Source organism: Prionailurus bengalensis, chromosome B4 (assembly GCF_016509475.1).
Source record: "Prionailurus bengalensis isolate Pbe53 chromosome B4, Fcat_Pben_1.1_paternal_pri, whole genome shotgun sequence".
NCBI classification, from domain to species: domain Eukaryota; kingdom Metazoa; phylum Chordata; class Mammalia; order Carnivora; family Felidae; genus Prionailurus; species Prionailurus bengalensis.
In genome coordinates this window covers 93,492,681-93,509,084 of record NC_057358.1, presented here as the reverse complement: position 1 = coordinate 93,509,084, position 16,404 = coordinate 93,492,681, and the positions used below count along the sequence as shown (strand labels likewise).

The window sequence follows — 16,404 nt, the reverse complement described above, 5'->3', positions numbered from 1 at the left end:
TGACATGTATTCAATTACCCATAAACATTTAACCACACAGCAGATCTGTACATTCATGTGTGAAAATTTTTCTTAAGCGAATTTCAAACTGCTAGATCAATCTGCAGCTGTTCTTGATACTTTCATTCTTTAGCTATTCGTGGAATTTTAAAACTCTACTTCCTCAGAGATGTTTAGGGAAAACAAAACACAGAACAAAATGAAACAAGCAAAAAAAATCATAGTAAACGGCAGGATGCAATCATGTGACATTATCAGAAAGTGAACATTTAAAAACTTCTAAACTCTTGGGTGGGGCTGGGCTAAATGGGTGCTGGCCATTAAGGACAAAACTGTGTGGAGCACTGGGTATTATACATAAGTGATGAATCACTCAATTCTACTCCTGAAAACAATTATTACACCATATGTTAACTAAGGAGAATTGAAATAAAAATTTGAAAAAAATAATAAAAACTTGAAACTCTTTCATTCTACATACCAGAAGTTGATAGGTAATAAAATTTTACAATCCAAGGGCTTTCCTTAACAAGACACAAGATAATGAATGATCAAGGAAAACTTCACAGATGTGATCATATAAAAATGGGAATGTCTACTTGACAAAGACCCCTTAAACAAAACTGAACAAGTAAAAGGAGGACTATCTTTAACACATACAAGAGAAAACAATAATTGGAAAATGAGCAAAGTGTATGATTACAGAATTCATGTAAGAATATTAAGGCTTGGGGCGCCTGGGTGGCGCAGTCGGTTGAGCGTCCGACTTCAGCCAGGTCACGATCTCGCGGTCCGTGAGTTCGAGCCCGGCGTCGGGCTCTGGGCTGATGGCTCGGAGCCTGGAGCCTGTTTCCGATTCTGTGTCTCCCTCTCTCTCTGCCCCTCCCCCGTTCATGCTCTGTCTCTCTCTGTCCCAAAAATAAATAAACGTTGAAAAAAAAAAAAAAAGAATATTAAGGCTAAAGAATGAAGAATACTAGGGGTGCCTGGGTGGCTCAGTCGGTGAAGCGTCCGACTTCAGCTCAGGTCTAGATCTTATGGTTCGTGGGTTTGAGCCCCGTGTCGGGCTCTGTGCTGACAGTTCAGAGCCTGGAGCCTGCTTCAGATTCTGTGTCTCCCTCTCTCTCTGACCCTCCCCTGTTAGCACTCGGTCTCTCAAAAATAAATAAACGTTAAAAAAAAAAATGTTTTTTTAAAAATGAAGAACACTCCACCTTGCTAATAATCGATAACATACACATTAAAGTGACACACCTAATCTCCAATTGGCACCATCAAATGAGTTAGAGGAAGCATTTTCACCCATTGTTAGTACACTGCATTAGGAAGGCAAGATGACAATCTATCAAATTTTGACCCAATTTCACTTCCAGAAATGTAGGAAATATTGAAATACATAGATAAATACGATTTAGAATGTTCACTGCCTTACTGATTGCTACAGCAGAAATAGTGGAAACAACCTAAATATGTCTATCAGAATGTCTAAAAAAATTTCAGTTCTGGCATATTATGAAAAAATAAGGTAAACCTACATGAACTGACAGAAAAAACAAATATTGGTGATTAAAAAAGAAACTCTTAGTATAATGTATAAATGAAATCATACTATATGTTAAAAAAATAAAACAAACCCATGGGGCGCCTGTGTGGCTCAGTCAGATAAGCCTCTGACTCTTGATTTTGAGCCCCAAACTGGAACTCTGTGCTGACAGCATGCTTGAGATACTCTCTCCCCCCTGTCACACACATACTCTCTCCCTCTCGTGTGCACACACTCTCTCAAAATAAGTAAACATTAAAACACACACACACACACACAACCGTGTGTATATATACATATAAAGATGCACAGAAAAGTGTCTGGTCGCAAATTGTTAGAACAGTAAGGGATAAAAGAGGACTTTTACCTTTTACCCTATAATATAAATTAATATTTGATTACTTTATGAGATTGTATCTTTTACTTGTAAAATTTTTTAAATGAAGAAACTCAAGATGGAGGGTCAGAAATCAAATCCTATTATTAAAAACCATTTTAAGTTTTAAACATTTATAAAGGAAAAAAATTAATCTTAAACTTACACTAAGTACAAACATATTTTCATCTTCTAATGCAGACTGTATTCTGTCTCTGAGGAAAAATAACAAAATGAAAAAGGCTTAAATTGCATAAATATATGAAATCACCTTTTAAACTATATATATACACAAACCTACATTCTCTCCAGCATAAACAAGTTGAGCTTCCAATAAACTTAATCATTCTTTTGAAACAAAGATACAAGTAGTAAGTACCTTCTGGATCGGATATTGACATCTGAGCAAATCTGATATTTACTAAAAACAGACACTGCAAAGTCTTTCCTGGCTACCTGCTAAGGCACACACTGAACTTTCTAATATAATTGTTTTCACATGGCAAAAATTATACAATCTAATTTTCTTTCGGGATTTTCTCATCACAGTGAGAAAGCAGCAGAATGAGAGGCAAAACCACTGAGCATCTGAGAGAAGGAATATTTGGTTAACTTCTTTCAAACTGCCACTTTATATGAAGTCTATTTTTCAGTTCCTTTTCTTTAAAATTGTTTACTGTTAATTTATTTTTGAGAGAGAGAGAGAGAATGAGCAGGGGAGGGGCAGAGAGGGAGGGAGACACAGAATCCAAAGCAGAGTTCTTTTTCTTGTCTATCCTAAGTACTGCAGTATTTTCAGTAGTTTCCTGATCTTATTTTTGGGAGCTACCAGCTTTTTGATCTAATATTCCCCTCTTCCCTCCTAACTCACTCCTGATAATCATCTAATGATGAGGCGTTAGAAACAGTAAGTACCAAAGATAGTAGAACCTATTTCCACACATCCTACTCTAACTTTTAAATTAATTTGCCTATTTGGGGGCCTGGGTGGCTCAGGTCATGATCTCACAGTTCTTAGGACTGAGCCCCATGTCAGGCTCTGTGCTGACAGCGTGGAGCCTGCTTGGGATTTCTCTCTCTCTCTCTCTCTCTCTCTCTCTCTCTCTCTCTCCCCCTGTAAAATAAATAAACATTAAAAAGACAAACCATGTTTAAATTAATTTGCCTATTGGTTACCTTGTGTTTATTTCACTTATGAGGCCTACACAACTTTACCTATACAGAGAAGCCAGCAGCCTCCATGTGACCATCTCCTGTTGAAGAAGCCAGAGCATACTGGCTGTTTTTGAGAACTTCTGAAGTCCAGGTGTTGCTCGGCTCACTATTTTACTCAGTATATTCACCTAACGTAAAGACACAGATGTAAAGAGGTTTTCTATCATTCTGAGCCATAACTGCGTATTCTTCAAATGCACAGCTCTAAAACTAAACATATACACACACACACATTTAGAGTATGAATTTTTCCTATCTATTGCCTTTTTTAAATTGAATGGAAATATAACATTCCCACTCAAAATGGTCTTAATTTGAAGTAAGGTGTGTTTATGTGAGTATATATGTAAAAGTTTAATATACTCCAAATTTCAGATTAAACAAGAACAGCCATGGACACATTTTTTTCTTCTTTTATAAGCTAAATCTAACCTATTCCTGACAAATCTAACCTATATCTAACCACAAGATAAACCAAATCTAACCTATTCCTGACAAAATGATAACATGGACTAACAGCATAGCAATGAAAATTGAAAATAAAGTTATCTTCAATTTATGCCTGAAAAATTTATAACATATATCAAATCAAGAAAAATATTTTAAGATTGGTACTAAAACACTGTCATTGCTAACCACAACTTAACCGAAGTCCCCTCCTTGTTCTAAAACCAGAGTTCTTAACCTTTTTCAGGTTGAGGCATTATGTGAAAATCTAACGAACAGCACGGATGTTCTCCCCAAAAACACACACAAAATTATTTATCAGAAGGTTTAAGAATCCAGGGTAAAGGAAACCTTTCTCAAAGGTTTTGAACAGTACCTCTTAATCTTCTGAAGTGAAATTCAGACACAGAATTGCTCTCATTCAGAACATGAAGAATCATTACCACCACAACACCTTTTCCCTCTCTTTAAAAAGTACTCACAAAATAATGTTACTTTTGTCTTAAGGCCAGTGTTTAATAAAAGTGTTATCAGTACTTCTCATTATTTTCTATTGGAACCCTAACTCTAGTAATTCACTAAGTGACCGTTACTGCTTCAGTTATTTAATGAAGTTACTGCTTTTATAATGGAACAATTCAGAGATTGGTTATTGAAACAATATTAAACGATCAAGAAATGTTGGCTATTATATTGTAATCATTCTTGAATGTAATAAAGTCCATTTATTTATTTGCTTATTTTTTTAGTAATCCCTACACCCAACATGAGGCTTGAACTCATGACCCTAAGGATCAAGAGTCACATGCTTTTCCAACTGAGCCAGCCAAATGCTCTTCCTCTTCCTTCTTCCTTTTTAAAAAAACAGACTTAATGTTTTAGAGCAGATTTAGGTTTACAGCAAAACTGAGTGGAAAGTACAGGTTCCCATCGCTTTCTGCCTATCAGGATCCAGCACCAGAGTGGAACATTTGTTACAACCATGAACCTACACTGACATGTCATTATCATCCAAAGTCCATAGTTTACATAAGGGTTCATTCTTGGTGTTGTATATTCTACAGGTTTTGACATAAATGACATGTATCCACCACCATTATCTCATACAGTTTCACTCCCCTAAACATCTACCAGGTTCTACTTTTCATCCTTATATTCCCCCACCCTCTGGGAACCACTGATCTTTTCACTCTCTCCAAAGTTTTGCCTTTTCCAGAATATTGTTTAGTTGGATTCATGTAATATGTAGCCTTTTTGAATTGGTTTCTTTAGCTTACTGATATGCACTTAGGGTTCATCCTTGTCTTTTCATGGCTTGATGGCTCATTTCTTTTTAGCATTAAACAATATTCCATTGTCTAGATACACACAGTTGATTTATCCATTCGCTTACTAAAAGACAACCAGGTTGCTTCTGAATTTAGGCAATGACAAATAAAGCTGCTATATGTAAAAAAGCTACATACATTTATATGTAGGTTTTTGTGTGGGCCTAAGTTTTTAACTCGTTTTGGTAAATACCACAGTATGAATGTTGTGGAATCATATGATAAGACTATGTTCAGGTTTCTAAGAAACTGAGAAAGTGTCTTGCAAAGTGACTCTACCGTTTTGCATTCCCACCAACAACGAATGAGACTGACTGCTGCTCCACATCCTTGCCAGCGTGTGGTATTGATAGGTGTTGGGGACCTTTGCCATTCTACTAGGCGTATGACATCTCATGATTTTAATTTGCAATTCCACGATGACATATGATGTTGAACACCTTTTCACATGCTTTTTTGCCATCTGTAGATTTTCTCTGGTGAGGTGTCTGTTAATGTGTTTTGTCTGTTTTTTTAATTGGATGTTCATTTTCTAATTATTGGGTTTAAAGAGTTCTTTGTAGGGGCACCTGGGTGGCTCAGTCGGTTAAGCGTCCGACTTCAGCTCAGGTCATGATCTCACAGTTCGTGGGTTCAAGCCCTGCGTCGGGCTCTGTGCTGACAGCTCAGAGCCTGGAGCCTGTTTCCGATTCTGTGTCTCCCTCTCTCTCTGACCCTCCCCAGTTCATGCTCTATCTCTCTCTATCTCAAAAATAAATAAACGTTTAAAAAAAAATTTTTTTTAAATAAAGAGTTCTTTGTATATTCTAGATTCTCCTTTTTTTTAAGTAGCAGAATCCTTCAGTTTCCCAAAGAAAACTCATATGGACCTTCAATAAGCAAAAAGCAGAGCTGCCCTGGCTTACCTCCCAACCATGCTACCCCTGCCACTACACCCTTAAGACATCTCCCCCCTTAAATACAGTATGGAAATTCACAGGTTGATGCTGTTCAAAAAACTAAGAGTACTGAAGTTTGACCAACAATGGAGTGAAAGTAACTTACCTGACTACTACAGATGTTTTCATATTCTTCTACAAGGTCAAAAACCGTATTTGAAGAGTGCTTCAAGTAAGACTGCAGGAAATCAGAAAACATACTCATGGATGCTAGAACACATTAAAAAGAAAAGGAACAAGAAAGTTAAGTGACATACTCCTAGGTAATTATGTTTCTATGAAAACTTAAAAACACAGCTACGTATCTCTTTTTTTTCTGCTGTATTTTCTAAAAAATTACAACAGTGGTGGGGTGCCTGCGTGGCTCAGTCAGTTAAGTGTCTGACTCTTGATCTTGGCTCAGGTCATGATCTCACAGTTCATGAGTTGGAGCCCTACATCAGGCTCCGTGCTGGTGGTGTGGAGTCTGCTTGGAATTCTGTCTCTCCCTCTCTCTCCCCGTCCTTCCCCCACCCCCCCAACAAAATAAATTAAACTTAAAAAAAATTGTAACTGTGGTAAGATAAACATAACAAAATTTACCATCTTAACCATTTTTAAGTGTACAGGTTAGTGGCATTAAGTACATTCACAATGCTGGGCTACCATCCATCCACAGAATTCTTTTCATCTTGCAAAACTACAACTCAGGATAGCCAAAGCGATCCTAAGAAAGAACAAAGCTGGAGGTACTATACTTCCTGATTTCAAACTATACTACAAAGCTTGAGTAATTAAAACAGTATGAGAGGCGCCTGGGGTGGCTCAGCTTGTTAAGTGTCCAACCCTTGATTACGGCTCAGGTCATGATCTCACAGTTCTTGAGATCAAGCAGCACAGAGCCTGCTTAAGATTCTCTCTCCCCCTCCCTCTTCCCCGCCCCCTCCCCCACTCTCATGTGCACATGCTCTCTCTCAAAATAAATAAAGTTAAAAAAAAAAAAAAAACAGTATGATAAGGCATAAAAACAGACACATAGATCAAGGAACAGAATAGGGTCCAGAAACAAACTCCCACATGTATAGTCAACTAATATTTGACAGGGGAGCCAAGAATACTCACTGGGGAAAGAACAGCCTTTTCAATAAATGGTGCTAGAAAAACTGATGATCATATATGGAAAAATGAAATTGGACCCCCTAGATTACACCACTCATAAAAATTAACTTGTGGGGTACCTGGGTGGCTCAGTCGGTTAAGCATATGACTTTGGTTCAGGTCATAATCTCACGGTTTGTGGGTTTAAACTCCCGTGTCGGACTCTGTGCTGACAGCTCAGAGCCTGGAGCCTGCTTTGGATTCGGTGTCTCCCTCTCTCTCTGCCTCTCCCCAACTTGTGCTCCGCTTCTCTCAAAAATAAATAAACATTAAAAAAATTTTTTTAAAGGGGCGACTGAGTGGCTCAGTTGGTTAAGCATCCGACTTTGGCTCAGGTCATGATCTCACAGTTCATGGGTTCAAGCCCCACGTCGGGCTCTGTGCTGACATCTCAGAGCCTGGAGCCTGCTTCAAATCCTGTGTATCCCTCTCTCTCTGCCCCTCCCCAGCTCACGTACTCTGTCTCTCAAAAATGAATAAATGTTAAAAAAAAATTAACTTGAAATGGAATGGAGACTTAAACTTAAGACCTGAAACCATAAAACTCCTAGAAAAAGATATAGGCAAAGAGCTCCTTGACATTGGTCTTGGTAACAACTTTTTGGATATGACACCAAAAGCACAAGAAAGAAAAGCAAAAGTCAAAAAGTCTGACTCAAACTCAAGAACTGTGAGATCATGACCTGAGTTGAAGTCAGACGCTTAACCCACTGAGCCACCCAGGCACCCCACGTTATAGTTCTTTCTACATTCTAGATATTACCCTTTTATCAGACATAGGATTTGCAAATACATTCTCCCATTCTGTGGGCTGCCTTTTCACTCTACTTACTGTATCTTTTGATGCATGAAAATTTTAGATTTTGATGTAGTTCAATGTATTTTTTTCTCTTGTTACCTACAAGTCTTTTAAGAGCACACGGATGTGTTGGCTATTAATCTGTCAACAATTACTACAAAAATATAAGCCAAATTTTAAAATATCTGATTTGTATTTTAAACATATAACAAAGTCGCTGAGAAAGTTGTAACAGATACTAAGATGATATATTCTACTCAGGGAAAACATACACACTCCACTACAGTACTGTATCATATTGAAGGTCTCATCCAGTGTTCACACTAAAAATGAACTTTTTTTCTTTCTATTTTATCTATTTAGTAAAAAGGATATCTAAATCACTCAAAATCTGAGTACTTATTACTGGCAGATACTATAAGGAAGCAGTGGTTACCACAGTGTTAAGAGAAGGGCTGTATAATCAAACTGCTTAGTTTCAAATCCTGGTGCCATCACTTTCCAGCCAGGTGAGCTTACGCAAGCTACCCATTCTGAGCAGCAGTTCCCTTTCCCCTCTAACGGTAATAGCTACTGTAACTCTTCAATGGACCCCTACAGAAGATAATGTTCACCCAGGGGTAAGCACACGGACTCTGGCACGTTAGCTGACGATGATGATAAAATGAAGATCCCATGTGGTAATGAATACATACAGGCACATGAAAAGCAAACTTTTCTTTCCAAAGGGGAATGGTAATAACCAACCTGAAACTAGAAAGGTCTTCATACTATTTGAAAAAAAGACAGCATTAGCATCCAGGTGAAAACATGTCAATATTAGATAAAAACTAAACCTAGAGAAAAAGAGATGCCCTTTCAACAGAAATACGAAAAGAATGAAGATATGAGACTTATCTAATAACCTAACAAGGTATTTGAACTGAAAAACGAAGTGGCAAGATGCCGCTCCAACTGAGAACGAAGGTGAGATTCTCAACCTTCCAGAGCTACTACATCAAATGGCTCAGCCATAACCATAACTAATCAGCTTAATGAAAAATATTTTATAATGACACTCAGGAATAGGAGATAGTTTCCTGGGTCTTAGTAAAGCCAACAGGCTACACTGTTAAAGAGTTAACGCCATTTTACCAGCTTCGCCAGGATCATCCTCACGTAACATAACGGCACTGAGAGTTACATCCTCTGTTACACTGTGGGACTCTGTACTTGTGAGGAGTCCTGAACGCTGTGATGTGAATGCAGCAGCCCAATTACTGTCATCCAGATTAGTTACCTATAAAAAAAAAGGAAGATACAGAAAAGTAATGAGCTATTGCCACTGAGTACAAAAAAAGACATTAATGGCTATTTTGTTAAGGAAATCACAGCTTATGAAACAAAAACAGTATAAACTGTTTTCTTCTCTGTACCACTCCATATCTTTTTTTTTTTTTTAATTTTTTTTTTCAACGTTTATTTATTTTTGGGACAGAGAGAGACACAGAGCATGAACGGGGGAGGGGCAGAGAGAGAGGGAGACACAGAATCGGAAACAGGCTCCAGGCTCCGAGCCATCAGCCCAGAGCCTGACGCGGGGCTCGAACTCACGGACCGCGAGATCATGACCTGGCTGAAGTCGGACGCTTAACCGACTGCGCCACCCAGGCGCCCCTCCATATCTTTTTTTTAAAGGCAATAAATACTGCATTTTGTAACATTTAAGCTGATATTAACATGTAAAATAAGGCTCTAAGTCTCTAAGGCTCTTAGAGCGGTCATACTGCTCTAAGTTCACATCGGTTTTTCACTATTGGGAAAACGTACAGGACAAATGATCCAGTTTTTTCAACATATAAACGCTAACAAAAAGGGTGATGGAAGAACTTACAGATTAAAAGATGAGCCACATCAAGCAAATGCAGTGTGTTTACCTTATCTGAATCCTGATTTAGACAAACCGACTTGAGAAAACATGACACAACTGAGGAAATTTTAAACAAACCAACTTAAAATTTGACACAGCCGAGGAAATGTGAACACTTAGTAAAATATATACAATAATGAAAACATATATATACACAAAATGGATATTTAAGATGATAAACAAATTACTCTGTGTGTACGTATGTGCGTGTGTGGAAAGTTAGACGTGTTAATGGCATTGTGTTAAAGAAAGAATTGTCTTATGTCTCAGAGATATGCACAAAAATATTTATGGGTAAAATGGTATGAAATCTGGGAGGTGTAAAGTAACAAAGGGGAAACACTTGTGGGCGTAGATGAAATAGGATCAGCCATATATTAATAACTGGGCAAAGAGCACATGAGGGCTTATTCTATTTCCGGACGTGTCTGAAGTGTGTGCAAACACATTTAAAAAAAATTTTTTTTTATGTTTATTTATTTCTGAGACAGAGAGAGACAGAGCATGAAGGGGGGGAGGGGCAGAGAGAGAGGGAGACACAGAATCCGAAGCAGGCTCCAGGCTCTGAGCTGTCAGCAGAGCCCGACGTGGGGCTCGAACTCACAAACCGTGAGATCATGACCCGAGCCGGTCAGTCGCACAACCGACTGAGCCACCCAGGCGCCCCCACATTTTTTTAAATTCACCTTTATTTAAAATCACCTTTATTTAAGATCTTCTGAAAGCCAGAGAAAGCTATCTGAAGGCTTAAAAATTTGTCTTTATTAAAATCCAGGCACAAGCAACAATAAAAATGTTTATTTAAACCCAAACATTTTATAATGCCCATATTATTAATAATTTACTCTGTCCTGGGCTTTAAGAGACTAGAAATCTTACTATTAATCTTGCAGTTCTGAAGCAATAAATAATAAGTCATCTTCTTTTGTTTAACCCCAGATGCAGTCAATTCACTCATGTTTTTAAGCAAAATAAGATAAATGCTGCTAACATAACCAGATTCAAAAGCAGCGTAAAATTATTCAATGACTATATCATTGTTAGACATTAACATTCTAAAAATCCGTAAAACAATAAGAAGTATTTAACAAATCAATTTATCCTTTTAAGGAGAGGTTTAACAAGCTAAACCATTCTTCAGAAAACACCTAATCTGGACAATTTCAAATGTGTGCAAAAATCCCTGTGACTTTTCTGGGGCGCCTGGGTGGCTCAGTCAATTAAGTGTTTGACTTGATTTCGGCTCAGGTCATGATCTGCAGTTTGTGAGATGGAGCCCATGTCGGGCTCTGCACTCACAAGTGTGGAGCCTGCTTGGGATTCTTTCTCTGCCCCTCCTCTGCTTGCTCTCTCAATGTAAATAAACTTAAAAAAAAAATCGCTGTGCCCTTTTAATAAGCACAGAGCCAAACACAGAACTGTTTTTATTTTGTTTTTAGCACTAAATTTTCCATCATCCTCTACTATTCCAACAGAACTCTTCTGTTTCCTTCTCTTATTAGATTGAATCCTTTCTTTTTTATAGGGTATTTTGAACACCTAGTCATTCTGTATGTTTATATGACATTTCTTCTATTTTCAATACTGTACCACACAGTGATTTCTAAAGAGTGTCTCATCTACTTTTTCCAACATTTTCTCTTTTCTTTCCTTTAATGCATTGTCTCTCTTCCTTATGATACTCTTCATCCATTTCTCTTGGCTTCCTACTCTTCTATGCTTCAAAACAGGGCTCGTCAGCAACCAATCAAGTATTTCTTCAGAGGAGCAGACTGTCAGATTAACACATTCTATCTGCACCCAAATGTTGCTGGTATTACAGTTTCCAACTATGACAGGAGATGCTTAAGGTTTTCAGTTTTCTGAAAGCCTAACCAAAATACAATTTCAATCTACGTAACCTACCTAGTTAACTCTTTTGAGGACTATGACTTCAAACCTCACTAAAGGCTTTTAAGCTCAATATCTTACTTATATGAAAAGGGGGAAATTTTTACCCCATTTTTCCACATACCATAGACAGATTTCCCAAGAACCCTGAAGACTGTGTAAGCCGGGGAGACCTCCCTCCTGTTCCAAGAATGCAGGAAACATCTGGATGCCTCAGTAAGCTTCGGCTGGGTGGAGTAACTACAAACAAGAGGTTAGAAAAAGAATCCAAAGTGCATGAACATTGATCATGAAAACAAAACAATCAAACCACCAATAAATAACTTTGTTTCTAATTATTTAGATTCTAACCAAGTAAATCCTTTAAATATTAACATTTCCATGATATGAAGATTTAACTTATTTTTGTAAACTTGATCTTTTGGTACTAGTGAGCCCAGCAGGAAAATCTTTTACTGCAAACAGCGATGCTTTCATTATAACATGACTAAGTAGTAAAAAAAGAAAGACACTAATGGGTCCATGGATTATTCATATTCCAATTTTACAAATACTGAAGAGGTAGTTTAGTGTAAAGGGCACAGGCTTTGAAGTAAACAGATCATTGTCTGAATTTTGGTTCCATCACTTACATATATGCTTAGCCATGCTATCCTCATTGAATAACTTCTCCACGTCTCGATTTCAGTTTTGGTAAAATAGAGATAGAATACCTACATCACAGTTATTGTGTATTTATGTAAAGTATAGTGCCTCACACATGGTAAGGGTTCAACAAATAGTAATGCAATCATTATTATTTGTTCTTAACTATTGATATTGTAACCAAAGATTATCACGTGTACTGTAAGCTTTAACATATAGCTATTACTATTATTAAATATTATATTAATGTTATTAAATACTATGTATATTTAACATATATAAATATATATGACAAATACTTGTTATATATATATAACTATATATTATATATTGTACATAATATTTATATATATAACAAATACTTGTTATATATTTGTACATATTAATATATATTACTATATTATTAAATGCTTTAAAAGCAAAAATTCTTATGAGGCACCTGGGTGGCTCAGTCAGTTGAGCATCACACTTCAGCTCAGGTCATGATCTCACAGTTCATGAGTTAGAGCCCCGCATCAGGCTTGCTGCTGTCAGCACAGAGCCCAATTTGGATCCTTTATCTCCCTTTCTTTCTGCCCTTCCCCGGCTCACACTGTCTCTTGAAAATAAATAAAACAGTAAAAAAAAAAAAAAAAAAAAAAAAAAAATCAAAAAAAAATCTTACAAGGTGGTCGAAACGAACTGGGAGTTCGAGGGATAACCTGGTTTCTTGGTGTAGTATTAGCAAAAATTTCATCTTGGGATGGCCGAACTATAGGAAGAGTTAAGAAAAGTTTTCCATACAAAAAAAACACCATTAAAGTTAGAATCAACCATATTTACCCTATATAAAATATTTGAATACACTTTTCAACAAGATTTTGATGGCTACCACTTTTTCTATGCAAAGAGTAAATCACTCCCTCTACCGCTTAATTTCTCAGATATCAGTCTTATATTACTACACACTGAACTAAGAGTACTTAGATTTCAAATAAAAAAAGGATATCTCATCTCAGCAGAAGCTAGCTACAACAGGATAGCAAGAACGTCCTTATTTTCAGGGTAACACAAATTTTAACAATTTCCCTATCATTTTATTATAATACTGAATGTCTAATATCTCTCATAAAAAGAAAATTCTATAAGTCTGATTCCAAGCATGCTGTAATTTGAATAATGATGCTTACAACGTAAAGGATACTTAAAACTCTTTTTTGAGCACTCTGTTTCCGTGCAGTCCGAGTCACTTCTGCCTCTCGGATCACAGGAGATGACATCTCTCCATAGCCGCTCCTAAAACAGTATAATTAAGTTCATGTGAGTGAAATGATAATGTACCATTTGCAAAGAACTCTATCATGACTGGAGCAAAAGACCCTGGGTCAGTCAAAGCATACATCATCCCAGTAGCCAAGTCTTTGACCTTTTGGTTAACAGCGCTCTTTGATTCCAAACCCTGCTTATCCCTCAAAGTCCACTTCTCAAATTTTTCCTGCACAGGCATCTTTGAGTTTCTAGCACTCACTATGTTATTCTCACCTATGGAATGATTTCAACACTTGGCATCTATATCATAGCACTGTTTTACATAATTGCTTCATGAAGGCAGGTCTTTCCTTGGTTGAATTGAGGAGTTCCCTGAAATTGCAGGAACCATCTCTTAAAAGAATATTCCGCAGTTCCCAAAATTCTTCAAACCATGGGTACTACGAAAAATAAAATCTGTTGTTGGGACTGGTGAGATGGGAAGCTAATTAAAAAAGAATTCTAGGGGCACCTGGGTGGCGCAGTCGGTTAAGCGTCCGACTTCAGCCAGGTCACGATCTCGCGGTCTGTGAGTTCGAGCCCCGCATCGGGCTCTGGGCTGATGGCTCGGAGCCTGGAGCCTGTTTCCGATTCTGTGTCTCCCTCTCTCTCTGCCCCTCCCCTGTTCATGCTCTGTCTCTCTCTGTCCCAAAAATAAATAAACATTGAAAAAAAAAATTAATAAAAAAGAATTCTAATAAATTGGAGAAATGACTCTTCAAGTTATTTCTCCCCAGAGTACACTAATGGCATCTCCTGTCTCAGTACTATTGCAGTTGCCCTGATCTCCCGTTGTTCTCAGCTCAAGGTCTAGAAAATAAATCGTGTGAATTAAAAAACCTATATTTTGAGGGGCGCCCGGTGGCTCAGTCGATTAAGCATCTGACTTCGGCTCAGGTCACAGTCTCATGGTTCGTGAGTTTGAGCCCTGTGTCCAGCTCTGCGCTGACAGCTCAGAGCTAGAAGCCTGCTTCAGATTCTGTGTCTCCCTCTCTCTCTGACCCTCCCCCACTCATGCTCTGTCTCTCTCTCTAACAAAAGAATAAACATTAAAAACAAAAAAAAAGACCTGTATTTTGAGACAAGAATCTAACATGCTTTTTCCTCCACTCAAAATCTTAAGATAGCTCTGAAGCCTATAGAATCAAGTCCAAATTTCCTTTATTTTTACAATCTAACCCCCGACTTACCAGTTCAGTCTTATATTCAACCACAAACATCCTCATACAAACATACATTGCATGTGACCATTTAGCTACACAATGCCTTCCTTTTCATATTCTTGCACCCTGTAGATGTTTCTTCTACAGAAGCCTACATTTGCCCCTCTCATCCACCTGGTGAACACTTACTCACCAAAGAGCCTCCTGGAGTCTGGAGACACATATATCAGGTGGGCAACTTGGTTCTTCTACTTATTAGCTTCCTAACTGTCACCAAGTTCTTAAACTCTTTTAGCCCCAGTGTAATCTATGAAAAGAGGATCAGAGTACCTATCCTCATAGGATTGTAGGAAGACTAAATTAGCTAATACAATATATATGGTAATAACAAAGCATTTAAGGCACTCAATGTTAGCTATTATTCAGGCCAACTAGAGAGTTACCTCCTTTGAGAAGTCTTCCTGATAGATCCCGTGGCAGAGAGACTTTTATCGCATCCTCATTTTCTCTTCCCACAGAAAAGTTAAAACACATCATTTTGCACTGCTCCATTGTCTCCTCCACTACAACTAATTCCCAGAGGCCAAGAACAGGAAAAACTCACCTGTATAGCAGGAGGCTAGCATAGTGCCAGGGTCATAGAAAGACTTTAATTCTGTAACTACCTGATGCTGGAACTTGTATCAGAAAGTCTGGGCTGAGATCCCAGTTCCGTCACTGTCTGGCTTTGTGATCTCGGTCAAGTCAGTCGGCATGTCGAAAGCCAGACCACCTCCTATTCCGCCCACCCCAGCAATGAAAAACGTTGCCCCAAAACGCAGAACAGGTGGCACAGCTGCCGCGAAAACGCAAGGGATGATCACTGTCCGTATCCATTCCCGACCCAAGCTGCCTTTCTTCCATCATCTGCAGAGACTCCCAGCCCGGGGAAGGAGTCCTGGGGTTAGCACCCGGGCCTTCCTGGCTTCCTGTGGGAGTCGGGCTTCGACTATTTAGTTCAGCCCTACAAGCAGGAAGGGCAAGTGTCCTAGCTTAACCATTACCACCACCTCAACTGACCTGTCCATGGCCACAGCCTTCTCCACCGAGAAGCTCGCCAACTCGACTCCAGCTTAACCACCGCGTTTCAGCCTTCCCGCTCTCCGGAAGCAAATCCTTCGACCCGGAAGCAAGTCCTAGCTAAGCTGTCTTAGAAAAAAAGGGGAGGGAGGAAGAAACACCTTTCCCCTTGAGCGCACGCGCGACGACTTCCGCCTTACTGCCGCAGGTCCGGTCTGCGCAGGCGCGAAGGTTGTGCTTCAGTGCGAAGGCGTCTGACGGGACCGGGCTGAGCCGGGCAGGGCTGAGGGGGCGGGGCAGGGGCGGGGCCGGTAGGTTTAGCGGTGTGGCGACGCTGCCGCTTTGCCTGACTGGCATTTGTGGGCGTGGGCCAGGCGCCAGGTTATCCTAGAGGGAAACTTGGCTTGTATTGATAGTCTAGAGAAATGTGCGGTCATTTCCTGGTATTCTCAGGAGGCCGGGACTGAGAAGGAACCTGGACCCTGAATTCAGACATGCAGGCTCTCCCCTCCACCTCCGGGGTCCCTGCCAGTCTCACTCAACTCATCTTGTTTGAATTGTAGCGTAAACCCCCTACACTTCTTGATATTGTTTTCTGTAATGGCTCTTTGTTTTTCTTGAACTTGGTATTTTTCCCTATTAAGGAGAAAAAGATCACTCGCCTTAGA

The 16,404-nt window shown here is 38.9% G+C and overlaps 1 protein-coding gene across 3 annotated transcripts in view; it reads right to left on the bottom strand.

The window, feature by feature from the left end:
• Positions 1-15,929, bottom strand: part of NUP107 (nucleoporin 107) — a 44,395-nt gene extending 28,466 nt beyond the window's left edge. Inside the window, exons 1-8 of one of the 3 annotated variants that reach the window (XM_043564927.1) lie at positions 15,737-15,929; positions 13,411-13,502; positions 12,892-12,978; positions 11,707-11,822; positions 8,918-9,062; positions 5,954-6,057; positions 3,135-3,262; positions 2,086-2,134 (exon numbers count right to left, since the gene is read on the bottom strand). In XM_043564927.1, the coding sequence (XP_043420862.1) occupies positions 2,086-2,134; positions 3,135-3,262; positions 5,954-6,057; positions 8,918-9,062; positions 11,707-11,822; positions 12,892-12,978; positions 13,411-13,502; positions 15,737-15,744 (729 nt within the window). In that variant the 5' untranslated portion in view covers positions 15,745-15,929. Of the gene's footprint in view, positions 1-2,085; positions 2,135-3,134; positions 3,263-5,953; positions 6,058-8,917; positions 9,063-11,706; positions 11,847-12,887; positions 12,979-13,410; positions 13,503-15,736 lie in introns of those variants that run through there. The other 2 variants (XM_043564929.1, XM_043564928.1) reach the window with 2 other exon arrangements.
• Between the last annotated feature and the right edge of the window lie 475 nt (positions 15,930-16,404).